Raw genomic sequence first — 12,220 nt, forward strand, 5'->3', positions numbered from 1 at the left:
AATTCTCTCTCCACTACTTTACAGAGACCTTCAAGACGTTGGACACAGATGCTGATGGAGTCATACAACTCAACTTCTTCCAGGTCTGAAGATCTCACATTTCTATCAATCTCATCTGTTTACAGGAACCAGTGGAGGCTGCTATGGGGAGGACGGCTCATAGCAATGGCTTGAATGGAGTCAATGGAATGGTATCAACCAATAGAAACCACGTGTGAAACCATTCCATTGACTCCATTCCAGCCATTATTATGAGCCGTCCTCCCCTCAGCAGCTTCCACTGACAGGAAAAGGGAGAGATGTTTTTCTATCCCCTCTGTAGAGTGGAGGGAAGTTGGGATTTATTTTTGCAGTGGTCAGATTGTTTACCTCCTTTCCCTCTCCACCTTCTCTCTGCAGTGGATCAGCCTGACCATGTTTGCCTAGAGATGGACTGACCCTCTGATGTTACTGCACCAGGCTGTACTAATGTCCTTTCAGAAGTGCCTTTCCCTGGACCCTCCTCTCCACGCTGCAGAGGTCCATGGAGTTGAAAAACTCTTGGAATGTTTACATTTAGTATGCGGGTCATCGTGTGCTAGAGCCTTGCCTGTTACCTTAGAAACAGAGGGGGCGGCAACATAAAAGTTGGTGGGAGATTTTTATACTGATTCCTATTGGATAGGAAATTTCATTGATGCCTTGTGTCATATTTTCAACATGGGGCTTCCTTTCATTAGCCAGTGTTTGTCGGTGAAGGGTGTGGTGTTTTTATGGAGCTTGCTGGGTCAAATGATTTCCTCTGCAGAGAGGAGGCAAAGCGCTGTTGTTTTTCAGAAGTACTTGATCATCCTTAGAGGATCGAATCACCCGCATGACAGTTATCATAGTCAGATATATCGATACTTCAATGGAAAAACAATAATATTGTAATGCTGCATACTCTGATATCCTTAGAGACCTCAAGGATATGCCTTTATTTTAGCTCATTTTTCAGTGTTCAAGGGGAACATAAATCAGTTGATTGTTATTTTTGTATTTGAGATGTTGGTTCTAAGGGATGACTGATTTGATTGGAATAGCAGGCCTGAAGCTGATACATGTAGTGTCAGATGTATTGATGTAGGGGAGCTATATAACCTCTATGAAGGTAGAGAAAAATGCACGTTTCTTGGCGGAAAGCGAAATAAACAAACCTTTGAAAGTATAGATTGAGACATTTCCCCATCTTGCCAAATAGACTGATATTGAAGAGAGCAGAAGCAGTATGACACTCATTACCATTACACTATAGCTGACATTTCCTGTGTAGATGAATGCCAAAATGTCTTAAATGCATTACGCAATCACGCGACTGTTGTTTACCATGTACACTCTGGACTTGTTATGCCATCTATCATGGAATGATCTAACTTCTCTATATCTATCTTTTCAAAACTTTAATAAAAAACTTTCTGTACACAATTATATTAATGTGGATATGTCATAATTGGAGTTGAGCGAGGCTAAAAATCTGTTCTAAAATGAATATCAGACTCATGGAATGAGTCCCACTGTTAATATCAACCCGAGAATTATTCTCAAGTTACTTCCTCAATCTTTTCTGGACAACATTCCTCTGTGAGTTTACATTCCTCTGTGAGTTTACATTCCTCTGTGAGTTTACATTCCTCTGTGAGTTTACATTCCTCTGTGAGTTTACATTCCTCTGTGAGTTTACTTTGCTCTGTGAGTTTACTTTGCTCTGGGAGTTTACATTCCTCTGGGAGTTTACATTCTTCCGTGAGTTTACATTCCTCTGGGAGTTTACATTCCTCTGGGAGTTTACATTCCTCTGTGAGTTTACATTCCTCTGGGAGTTTACATTCCTCTGCGAGTTTACATTCCTCTGTGAGTTTACATTCCTCTGGGAGTTTACATTCCTCTGGGAGTTTACATTCCTCTGGGAGTTTACATTCCTCTGTGAGTTTACATTCCTCTGGGAGTTTACATTCCTCTGGGAGTTTACATTCCTCTGGGAGTTTACATTCCTCTGTGAGTTTACTTTCCTCTGCGAGTTTACATTCCTCTGCGAGTTTACATTCCTCTGTGAGTTTACATTCCTCTGTGAGTTTACATTCCTCTGTGAGTTTACATTCCTCTGTGAGTTTACTTTGCTCTGTGAGTTTACTTTGCTCTGGGAGTTTACATTCCTCTGGGAGTTTACATTCTTCCGTGAGTTTACATTCCTCTGGGAGTTTACATTCCTCTGGGAGTTTACATTCCTCTGTGAGTTTACATTCCTCTGGGAGTTTACATTCCTCTGCGAGTTTACATTCCTCTGTGAGTTTACATTCCTCTGGGAGTTTACATTCCTCTGGGAGTTTACATTCCTCTGGGAGTTTACATTCCTCTGTGAGTTTACATTCCTCTGGGAGTTTACATTCCTCTGGGAGTTTACATTCCTCTGGGAGTTTACATTCCTCTGTGAGTTTACTTTCCTCTGCGAGTTTACATTCCTCTGCGAGTTTACATTCTTCTGTGAGTTTACATTCTTCTGTGAGTTTACATTCCTCTGGGAGTTTACATTCCTCTGGGAGTTTACATTCCACTGTGAGTTTACATTCTTCTGTGAGTTTACATTCTTCTGTGAGTTTACATTCTTCTGTGAGTTTACATTCTTCGTGAGTTTACATTCCTCTGTCTCTGTTTCAGACCGAGCTGGACGAGAGCCAGATCGACGCTGGCTTCAAGAGTCTGTTTAGACAACTGGCTGGAGAGGTGAGGAGTCGCGTTGGGCAATGAGGGTAGAGCAGAGTGAAGGGTCTGACGTAGTATTTTCTCATGGTCTCTCTGTTCGGCCTACAGGACATGGAGATCAGTGCCACAGAGCTGCAGACTATTTTGAACAGGATCATGACCAAGCGTGAGTCCACAGGAATAGAATAAGTACACAGTATTCTACTCTGTATCTGTATGTGTGACTAAAACCCAGCCACATGCCTTCAGCAGAGACCTAAACTGTTGGTCCTTCCAGGCAGAAACTTTACAGTGAAAATATGGAAATATTTGGATTTGGATATTACAGGTACAGTTCGAAAATGCAAAACGTGTTTTTCCACTTCTCTCGTTCTTTCTCCATCTTCCCCTATCTCTCTCTTCCTCTCTCTTCCTCTCTCTTTCCCTCTCTCTCTCTCGCTCTCCGATACAGACAAAGATCTGAAAACAGATGGATTTGGACCAGATTCCTGTCGGACTATGATCAACCTGATGGACGTATCCTTGGTGTATTGATGCATTTTTATACAGTATTAGTCCTGTCTGTCTGTCTGTCTGTCTGTCTGTCTGTCTGTCTGTCTGTCTGTCTGTCCGTCCGTCCGTCGTCCGTCCGTCCGTCCGTCCGTCCGTCCGTCCGTCCGTCCGTCCGTCCGTCCGTCCGTCCGTCCGTCCGTCCGTCCGTCCGTCCGTCCGTCCGTCCGTCCGTCCGTCCGTCCGTCCGTCCGTCCGTCCGTCCGTCCGTCCGTCCGTCCGTCCGTCCGTCCGTCCGTCCGTCCGTCCGTCCGTCCGTCCGTCCGTCCGTCTGACTCTCTAAACAAGGTTCCTTGACCGTGTCCTTCAGACTGATGGTAGTGGTAAACTGGGATTGACAGAGTTCCATGTGCTGTGGGAGAAGATCAAACGATATCTGGTGAGATTAGTTTAAACATCTGTTCTGCTATTCACCTGAGTCATTCTGTGAAGCTGAGCCTTCTCTCTCTTCATGAGTTCCTTGTTGGTGTTCCTTGTCTAGTCTTGGTAGAGCCATTCCACTAGTTTCTTTATCTTTGTCTTCCTCTCCCCTCTCTCTTCTCTCTCCAGACTATATTCCGTCAGTTTGATCTAGACAAGTCAGGCACCATGAGTTCCTATGAGATGAGGATGGCTCTGGAGGCAGCAGGTAAGTACAGCCCAGTCCCTCCTTTCCTTAAACCACGACCCACTTCCTTTGTAGTGAATCATCTCTCTTTGTATTCAATCATACAAACCAGGACACCTGACTACACCGGACACCTGACTACACCGGACACCTGACTACACCGGACACCTGCAGTCTGACCCACGGGAACTTTATGAAAGCATATCTAGCTTTGAAATGGTTCCCACCTTTGGTCTGTGTGTTATTTCCCCAGGGTTCAAGCTGACAAACCACCTGTTCCAGCTGATCATACTGCGTTACACTGAGGCCGACCTGGCAGTTGACTTTGACAACTTTGTTACCTGCCTGGTTAGGCTGGAGACCATGTTCAGTGAGTCATTTTGTCATATTTCCATACCTTTTTCCCCATTTAAGTCCTTGTATTAATAAACTCACTTCAAATTGGCCATCAAACAATACTTGTCATAGTCTTGACTGTTGAGAATAATGTGTATTTGCATGATTATATGACGTACTGTACATTTATGAGCGCTTGAAAACAGGATAGCGATTTCTTACAATTCTCTCTCCACTACTTTACAGAGACCTTCAAGACGTTGGACACAGATGCTGATGGAGTCATACAACTCAACTTCTTCCAGGTCTGAAGATCTCACATTTCTATCAATCTCATCTGTTTACAGGAACCAGTGGAGGCTGCTATGGGGAGGACGGCTCATAGCAATGGCTTGAATGGAGTCAATGGAATGGTATCAACCAATAGAAACCACGTGTGAAACCATTCCATTGACTCCATTCCAGCCATTATTATGAGCCGTCCTCCCCTCAGCAGCTTCCACTGACAGGAAAAGGGAGAGATGTTTTTCTATCCCCTCTGTAGAGTGGAGGGAAGTTGGGATTTATTTTTGCAGTGGTCAGATTGTTTACCTCCTTTCCCTCTCCACCTTCTCTCTGCAGTGGATCAGCCTGACCATGTTTGCCTAGAGATGGACTGACCCTCTGATGTTACTGCACCAGGCTGTACTAATGTCCTTTCAGAAGTGCCTTTCCCTGGACCCTCCTCTCCACGCTGCAGAGGTCCATGGAGTTGAAAAACTCTTGGAATGTTTACATTTAGTATGCGGGTCATCGTGTGCTAGAGCCTTGCCTGTTACCTTAGAAACAGAGGGGGCGGCAACATAAAAGTTGGTGGGAGATTTTTATACTGATTCCTATTGGATAGGAAATTTCATTGATGCCTTGTGTCATATTTTCAACATGGGGCTTCCTTTCATTAGCCAGTGTTTGTCGGTGAAGGGTGTGGTGTTTTTAATGGAGCTTGCTGGGTCAAATGATTTCCTCTGCAGAGAGGAGGCAAAGCGCTGTTGTTTTTCAGAAGTACTTGATCATCCTTAGAGGATCGAATCACCCGCATGACAGTTATCATAGTCAGATATATCGATACTTCAATGGAAAAACAATAATATTGTAATGCTGCATACTCTGATATCCTTAGAGACCTCAAGGATATGCCTTTATTTTAGCTCATTTTTCAGTGTTCAAGGGGAACATAAATCAGTTGATTGTTATTTTTGTATTTGAGATGTTGGTTCTAAGGGATGACTGATTTGATTGGAATAGCAGGCCTGAAGCTGATACATGTAGTGTCAGATGTATTGATGTAGGGGAGCTATATAACCTCTATGAAGGTAGAGAAAAATGCACGTTTCTTGGCGGAAAGCGAAATAAACAAACCTTTGAAAGTATAGATTGAGACATTTCCCCATCTTGCCAAATAGACTGATATTGAAGAGAGCAGAAGCAGTATGACACTCATTACCATTACACTATAGCTGACATTTCCTGTGTAGATGAATGCCAAAATGTCTTAAATGCATTACGCAATCACGCGACTGTTGTTTACCATGTACACTCTGGACTTGTTATGCCATCTATCATGGAATGATCTAACTTCTCTATATCTATCTTTTCAAAACTTTAATAAAAAACTTTCTGTACACAATTATATTAATGTGGATATGTCATAATTGGAGTTGAGCGAGGCTAAAAATCTGTTCTAAAATGAATATCAGACTCATGGAATGAGTCCCATTGTTAATATCAACCCGAGAATTATTCTCAAGTTACTTCCTCAATCTTTTCTGGACAACATTTTGCACAGGAGTGTCATCGACCAATAAATTGGCCAATTGCTCCCAATTAAAACAGAAGACTTGATCACATGAATAAATTAACTTTAGTAGCCACATTCATATTTTAAAAAAGGACAAGAGCAGAAATAAATACTTCACGATGGCTAATGTACATCTATAGACAGGATACACACATTAAGACATGTACAGCAGATTCACCGAGTTCTCACTGTTACGTTAAATCTAGACAGGATACACACATTAAGACATGTACAGCAGATTCACCGAGTTCTCATTGTTACGTTAAATCGAGACATTTACATCTGCAGATCAATATTAAATTGACACCATCTTCTAATAGACAATAATAATAGCAACAATAACTAAAATAGAATCCGCCCGTAGAGCTGCTCACGGCAGGAATGTACACTCGCTTAAAAAAATAGGAAGAATGTTTTAAAAAGTGAGAGGGACTCAACAGGGTGAGGCGTCAGCCAGTAAGTGGCTGTTCCACACAGCTCTCAGATCAGGCACTTTAAAGTCAAACGCAGGTCATTGGGTTTCATAGCTTCAAGGCGGTCGGTTTCTACTGATTCAGGGCCAGTTTCACAATAGAAATATAATTCCTAGAAGGGAAATAGCCCCTCAGATCACGGCAATTTGACTGCACCCTTTATTGGTACACTGAAAATGGCCACCAGCCAACCCATCAGCTACCCACTGACTTGAATGGGGATGCCCACTGTATGAAATATATTTCTATAAGATTGGTGGTTGGTTCCATTTGTTCATTTAGGCATTGGTGTTGTTGTACTCCATGCGAGTGACCATGGTAGAGACCAGTTTCTGCAGCTGGATGGAGCGGTGCTGGCCTGTCTCCAGGACTTCCTTGTGGTTGGCCTTCTCCTCACTGTCGTAGTCCATCACAGCCTTGTTGGTGATCAGGGACAGGGCGAACACTCGCATGCCGCAGTGACGCGCTACAATCACCTCATGAACTGTACTCATGCCTGAGGGAGGGGGGGGGGAGAGGGAGAGAGGGAGAGAGAGAGAGAGAGAGCGAGAGAGGGAGAGAGAAAGAGCTGCATCAATTAAATTTTGACTCAATATAAGAGAAGAATTTGAGTTCAATATTTCCAATGCATTGTAAAGGTGTTGATTAAACTATTGCAGGGAGGGAGGGATGGAGGGAGGCAGGGAGAGATGAGACGTACCGACAGCGTCAGCTCCCAGTTTGTGCAGCATGCGACACTCTGCAATGGTCTCGAACGAGGGCCCGCCCAGGACACAGTACACACCTTCACGCAGGAAGTCACCGTAGCCTAGCTCCTGTCCCACATCCACAGCCAGCTGCTGCAGCTCTCTGTCGTACGCATCAGACATACAGGGGAACCGCACGCCGAACCTGGGAGAGAGAGGAGGGTTACACCTCAATGCCACAACTATTGCACGTGCAAACAAGTTCAACAAAATTCTCTCTGTCACACAAGCTTGCCAAGCCTACCTGCCGTCATTAGGTCCAGACAATGGGTTGTTGCCAGCGAACCCAGGCATGTTGATGTGGTCTTTCATGATCATGATGTCTCCCACCTTGAAGTCCTGGTTGAGACCGCCAGCAGCGTTGGTCAGGATTACTGTCTCAACACCCAGCAAGCTGAAGATACGCATGGGCAGGGTGATCTAGAACACAAACACATGGCCAATTCATCACAAACGGTAGAACACATCACAATGTACAGCTAATACATGAATACTATATTGCAGGATTCCTGATTTTATATGCTAAGTTTGTATTCTCAAAACATCTATAACTAACATTGAATCATTTTTTTGCAGTAAAACCATTCATACATGACACACAGGAGTGTAAAAAACACAACGTGGTCATATGTGACCTGTATTCAACCTGTGTTGTAAAGCAAATTGCCCCTGATAAAGGAAAAATAAAGATGATATCTTCTCCACATATCATGTGAAGTAATCGAAAGAGCAGCGGATGTCTGCCTGCCAGTCACTAGGTAGTAAACAGACATGATAGACGTACCTTCTGGATGGCGTATCCCTCGTAGAGGTGGAAGCGACCCTGCATGCACACACATGGCCTTCCCTTCAGCATCCCGAATACCAGGCGACCAGCATGTCCATCCACTGTAACACACAACCACCGATTAGAATGCACCGACAACACACAGCAACCAATCAGAAAACATCTTATGGAACCATGTGTTTTTCCATAGGCTATAACATAGGTTTTTCCTGGTTTTCCTTAGACACGACCAAGATAATCTTGGACCTACACATCTGCAATGCCGATTCACCACACAAGAACACAAGTTGACAGGCATAATATTACACCTGTGCTCTGGGGGAAGTTGGGGATGTCCTTGTAGTTGAAGGCCACCTGGTCTTTAAGCATGTCAGCCAGTCCTCCCATTCCTGAACCACACACAATGCCCACCAGGGGGCGAACGGAGGTCTGGGCCAACAGCCAGTCTGCTGTGCCCTTGCAGTCCTCATAGCTGATCCTGAAACACAGAGGGAGATATACTGTAAATCAGAATAAAATACCTACTTATACTATTACTTTCTAAAATACCTACTTATACTATTACTTTCTAAAATAACAGATGTGATGGTCGATGCTATCACACATAGCTGATATGCCCTGGGGTGTGTCAGAGTGTCTATGGGAAGTTGAAGTGTGTGTGTGCTGATTAAACAGATGTTTTCCTAGCAGTAATCTAAAACTGTGTTAATAAGGGTGTGCTTCCCGTGTGTGGACTCTTCCATTGAAACACGTGCATGTGCGCACACACACACAGTCATTCAGAGTCACGCTGCCTCAGTCTGAGTCCACCTCTTGTTTTTTATTTAACTAGGCACGTCAGTTAAGAACAAATTCTTATTTTGAATGACAGCCTAGGAACAGTGGGTTAACTGCCTGTTCAGGGGCAGAATGACTGATTTATACATGGTCAGCTCAGGGATTCAATACAGCAACCTTTCAGTTACTGGCCCAAAGCTCTAACCACTAGGCTACTTGCCGCCCCTTTATGGGGCTAAATAGTTCATTAACGCGATAATACATACCTTTTTGGGTTGACCCAACCAAATACACAGAAATGTGTGTTATAAATCTGTCGTTCTCATTGAAATGTGCATTATCTTTTACTTTCGGTTTTATACATCGGCTTCAAAAAGCTGAAATAACAATATTTTTGGTTTTGGAAAATATATTTCACAGCAGTTTAGACGGTACAATGGTCCTCTACACTACAATTGTTTGTCACATAAACAGAAATTGGGCAAATTTGAGAAACCAAATCTGAATAACGCAAATGTTGAAATATGCCTTCAGGATAGGAAGTGTGAATTACATTTGATGAGGATTTATAAATATTTCGGTTCAGTATATAATAGCGAAATGATTTAATCAAATATTATGTTCAAATATAATAAATGACTATTTCGATTTTTCTCAATAATTTGAGTTTTTAAAAACAGCAGCACATCTGGTTATTCCTTTTCAGTAATGATGTAACCCGCGCGTACCTCGCTTCCCCTATCCCATTCAAGAACGCGACAGGACTCCCTAAAAACCCACTTCATTTTGTAGCCCATACAAAATCCTGTCAGGTGTTGTGCCGAAAATCTCCCCCTGCCAGAATCCCCCCACCCCTTCGCGGTCTTCAATGCTGCGACTTGCTTGCTAGTTGAGATTTCTGCTTTTCACTCCGTTGTCAGTTTAGCCTACATTTCACTGATCTTAGTAGCAGAAAGCATTTTTGTCTGCAGTTTTCGGTTTGGCTATTTGTTTCATGTGTATGTTGCGGTTCTAGCTTGTATGGCGCCCTGGGAGAACCCCCCGCCCCCGAGGGCGCCCAGTGCCGCCACTCTAGACACAAAATTAAGGAAATTAAGAAGGGGGGGGGGGGGGGGTCTGTCAGAAGGGAGATTTTCTGCACAACACCGGCAGCCAACATGCACCGTGACGTAGGCTATACGTAGACCGTACAGTTAAAGCTATTCTGCTTTAATATCTAGCCTTCGAAAAATGTCTGAACCTGAGCATATTTTTTTTTTATATTCGAAATATGATTGAAAGTCTATCGTATAATCTCGATGAAAAGACCAAATTTACCCCCCCCCCCCGCATGTAACGTTAACGCTGAATCGCCAGAGCTACACAAACCCATTTCGGGGGTCTCATCTAAAAATAAACACTACTATATAGCCCACGTGCACACTTGACCATAAGCGATACTAGTCCTACAGTAGCACCACGTGTGAATAAAAGTAGCGGGTAAGTACTGGCAGGTAAAATACAACGATAGAATGATGCAATGTCCCCCTACGCACTTGCCCGCGGAACAAGAAGTAAAGAGCGCGTCTAGAACATGAATGGAATGAATGAAATAATAACCTAGGCTACTCACCCGGTACTTGACTCTGGAAACATTCTGAAAAGTACTGCGACTGGAATCCTCTCAAAAGCAGCGACGTATCAATTGGCTCAATGTAACAGCAGCAGATAGACTTGACTGGCGGCAAAACCTCAAGCGGATAAAAATCCTTAAAAAAACAAACACTTCAAATAAATAAATTAAAGTGTTATTTTAAATAATGTTAGATGATCTAAATGGTCAAATCATTCATTTGAAAACCGTTGAGCTGTATAGTAGTCTTCTAGCTAACAGTTTTAAAGTAGATGCTCTTGTATCTGGTCAGCTTTGCAAATGCATCTGTGCAATTATAGCCCGAGCCCTTCTCTGTTACCCCTCCTCCCGTGTGACGCAAATACATCCGGACGTTTGGATTGGACCATACCGCACACGTTAAAACTACGCAATTCTGGACAGGAGGAATGCACGGTGTCTGATAGAAATATGTTCCATGTCTGTTTGAGTTCATTTATTCTCACCCAAACCCTGACATACCCCTTCAGAATGGTCGGCACGTCAGAATGTTCAAATAAATATTTGGAAACCAAGGGGTGTAGCCTAAGCTAATGCCTATAGGCTATGGAATGTGTCAAATGAATAGTCTGCTGTTGATCATTCACAAAAGGGACAGTAACATTTTTTATCTTAACATCTAGTTTATTTTTCAGCCGTTTCATAGATTTTTAGATATGATGATGGGGATTCCCATAAGGAAGGGTTAGTGCTATCCAGAATCCTTGGGACGTCCATAACCTAAACCCTAACCTTAACCCGGCTACTCTTACCCTAACCTTAACCCTTACCTTAACCACTTTACATTTCAACTTCAATGGGGTAGGGAGGTTACAAGGATCCAGGAAAGCACAGACCCATAAGGAAGTGACTCAGCAGCCTGGACAGGAATCGAGCTTTGTTTTGAATATCATGACTCACATGTGACTCCATTTACTTGTCTCATCACACGCCACCGATTAGTATTGCATTATTTGGGTTAGGCACCGATTGGCTCAGAGAACATATGAGCAAAAATATTGCAACCTGAACTTTACCAAAATTATGTTTGACCGGATACAATGCTATTTCACAGCAAACAAACTGACAACACACTTTCAGCAAGCACAGCACTTTTAACAAGACAGCCCCCACAATCATTTTATCATCAATTTCTCTCAGCCAATCACCAGTCATTTGTGTGACTTCAGTGCAGCTTTTGACATTATCGATCATAGTCTGCAGCTGGAAAAACGTATGTGCTATGGCTTTACACACCCTGTTATAATGTGGATAAAGAGCTACTTGTCTAACAGAACACAGAGGGTGTTCTATAATGGAAGCCTCTCCAACATAATCCAGGTAGAAGCAGGAATTCCCCAGGGCAGCTGATTAGGACCGTTGCTTTTTTCAATCTTTACTAACGACATGCCCCTGGCTTTGAGTAAAGCCTATGTGTCTATGTATGAGGATGACTCAACACTGTACACGTCAGCTACTACAGCAACTGAAATGACTGCAACACTTAACAACGAGTTGCAGTTAGTTTCGGAATGGGTAGCAAGGAATAAGTTAGTACTAAATATTTCCAAAACTAAAAGCATTGTATTTGGGACAAATCATTCACTAATCCCTAAACCTACATCTCATAATGGATCATGTGGAAATTGAGCAGGTTGAGGTGACTAAACTGCTTGGAGTAATGCTGGACTGTAAACTGTCATGGTCAAAACATATTGATACAACAGTAGCTAAGATGGGGAGAAGTCTGTCCACAATAA

General features: G+C 43.1%; 2 protein-coding genes across 2 annotated transcripts in view; one reads left to right on the plus strand and one right to left on the minus strand.

Moving 5' to 3' along the window:
• The window catches only part of LOC109906394 (calpain-1 catalytic subunit-like), a 69,051-nt gene extending 63,172 nt beyond the window's left edge, over positions 1 to 5,879 (plus strand). The window contains exons 21-28 of the mRNA XM_031791856.1: positions 25 to 83; positions 400 to 2,739; positions 2,827 to 2,884; positions 3,170 to 3,234; positions 3,578 to 3,646; positions 3,817 to 4,244; positions 4,457 to 4,515; positions 4,832 to 5,879. Coding sequence (XP_031647716.1) covers positions 25 to 83; positions 400 to 426 — 86 coding nt within the window. The 3' untranslated portion in view covers positions 427 to 2,739; positions 2,827 to 2,884; positions 3,170 to 3,234; ... (2 more) ...; positions 4,457 to 4,515; positions 4,832 to 5,879. The remainder of the gene's footprint in view (positions 1 to 24; positions 84 to 399; positions 2,740 to 2,826; positions 2,885 to 3,169; positions 3,235 to 3,577; positions 3,647 to 3,816; positions 4,245 to 4,456; positions 4,516 to 4,831) is intronic.
• A 212-nt stretch (positions 5,880 to 6,091) lies between these two features.
• LOC109906393 (purine nucleoside phosphorylase-like) lies at positions 6,092 to 10,750 on the minus strand. The gene is made up of 6 exons (XM_020504069.2): positions 10,443 to 10,750; positions 8,362 to 8,531; positions 8,051 to 8,154; positions 7,511 to 7,686; positions 7,221 to 7,411; positions 6,092 to 7,016 (listed from the first exon to the last, which is right to left on the minus strand). The coding sequence occupies exons 1-6, from the start codon at positions 10,463 to 10,465 to the stop codon at positions 6,799 to 6,801; spliced, it is 882 nt and encodes a 293-aa protein (XP_020359658.1). The 5' UTR covers positions 10,466 to 10,750; the 3' UTR covers positions 6,092 to 6,798.
• Between the last annotated feature and the right edge of the window lie 1,470 nt (positions 10,751 to 12,220).

Source organism: Oncorhynchus kisutch, linkage group LG16 (genome assembly GCF_002021735.2).
Source record: "Oncorhynchus kisutch isolate 150728-3 linkage group LG16, Okis_V2, whole genome shotgun sequence".
Lineage (NCBI taxonomy): Eukaryota > Metazoa > Chordata > Actinopteri > Salmoniformes > Salmonidae > Oncorhynchus > Oncorhynchus kisutch.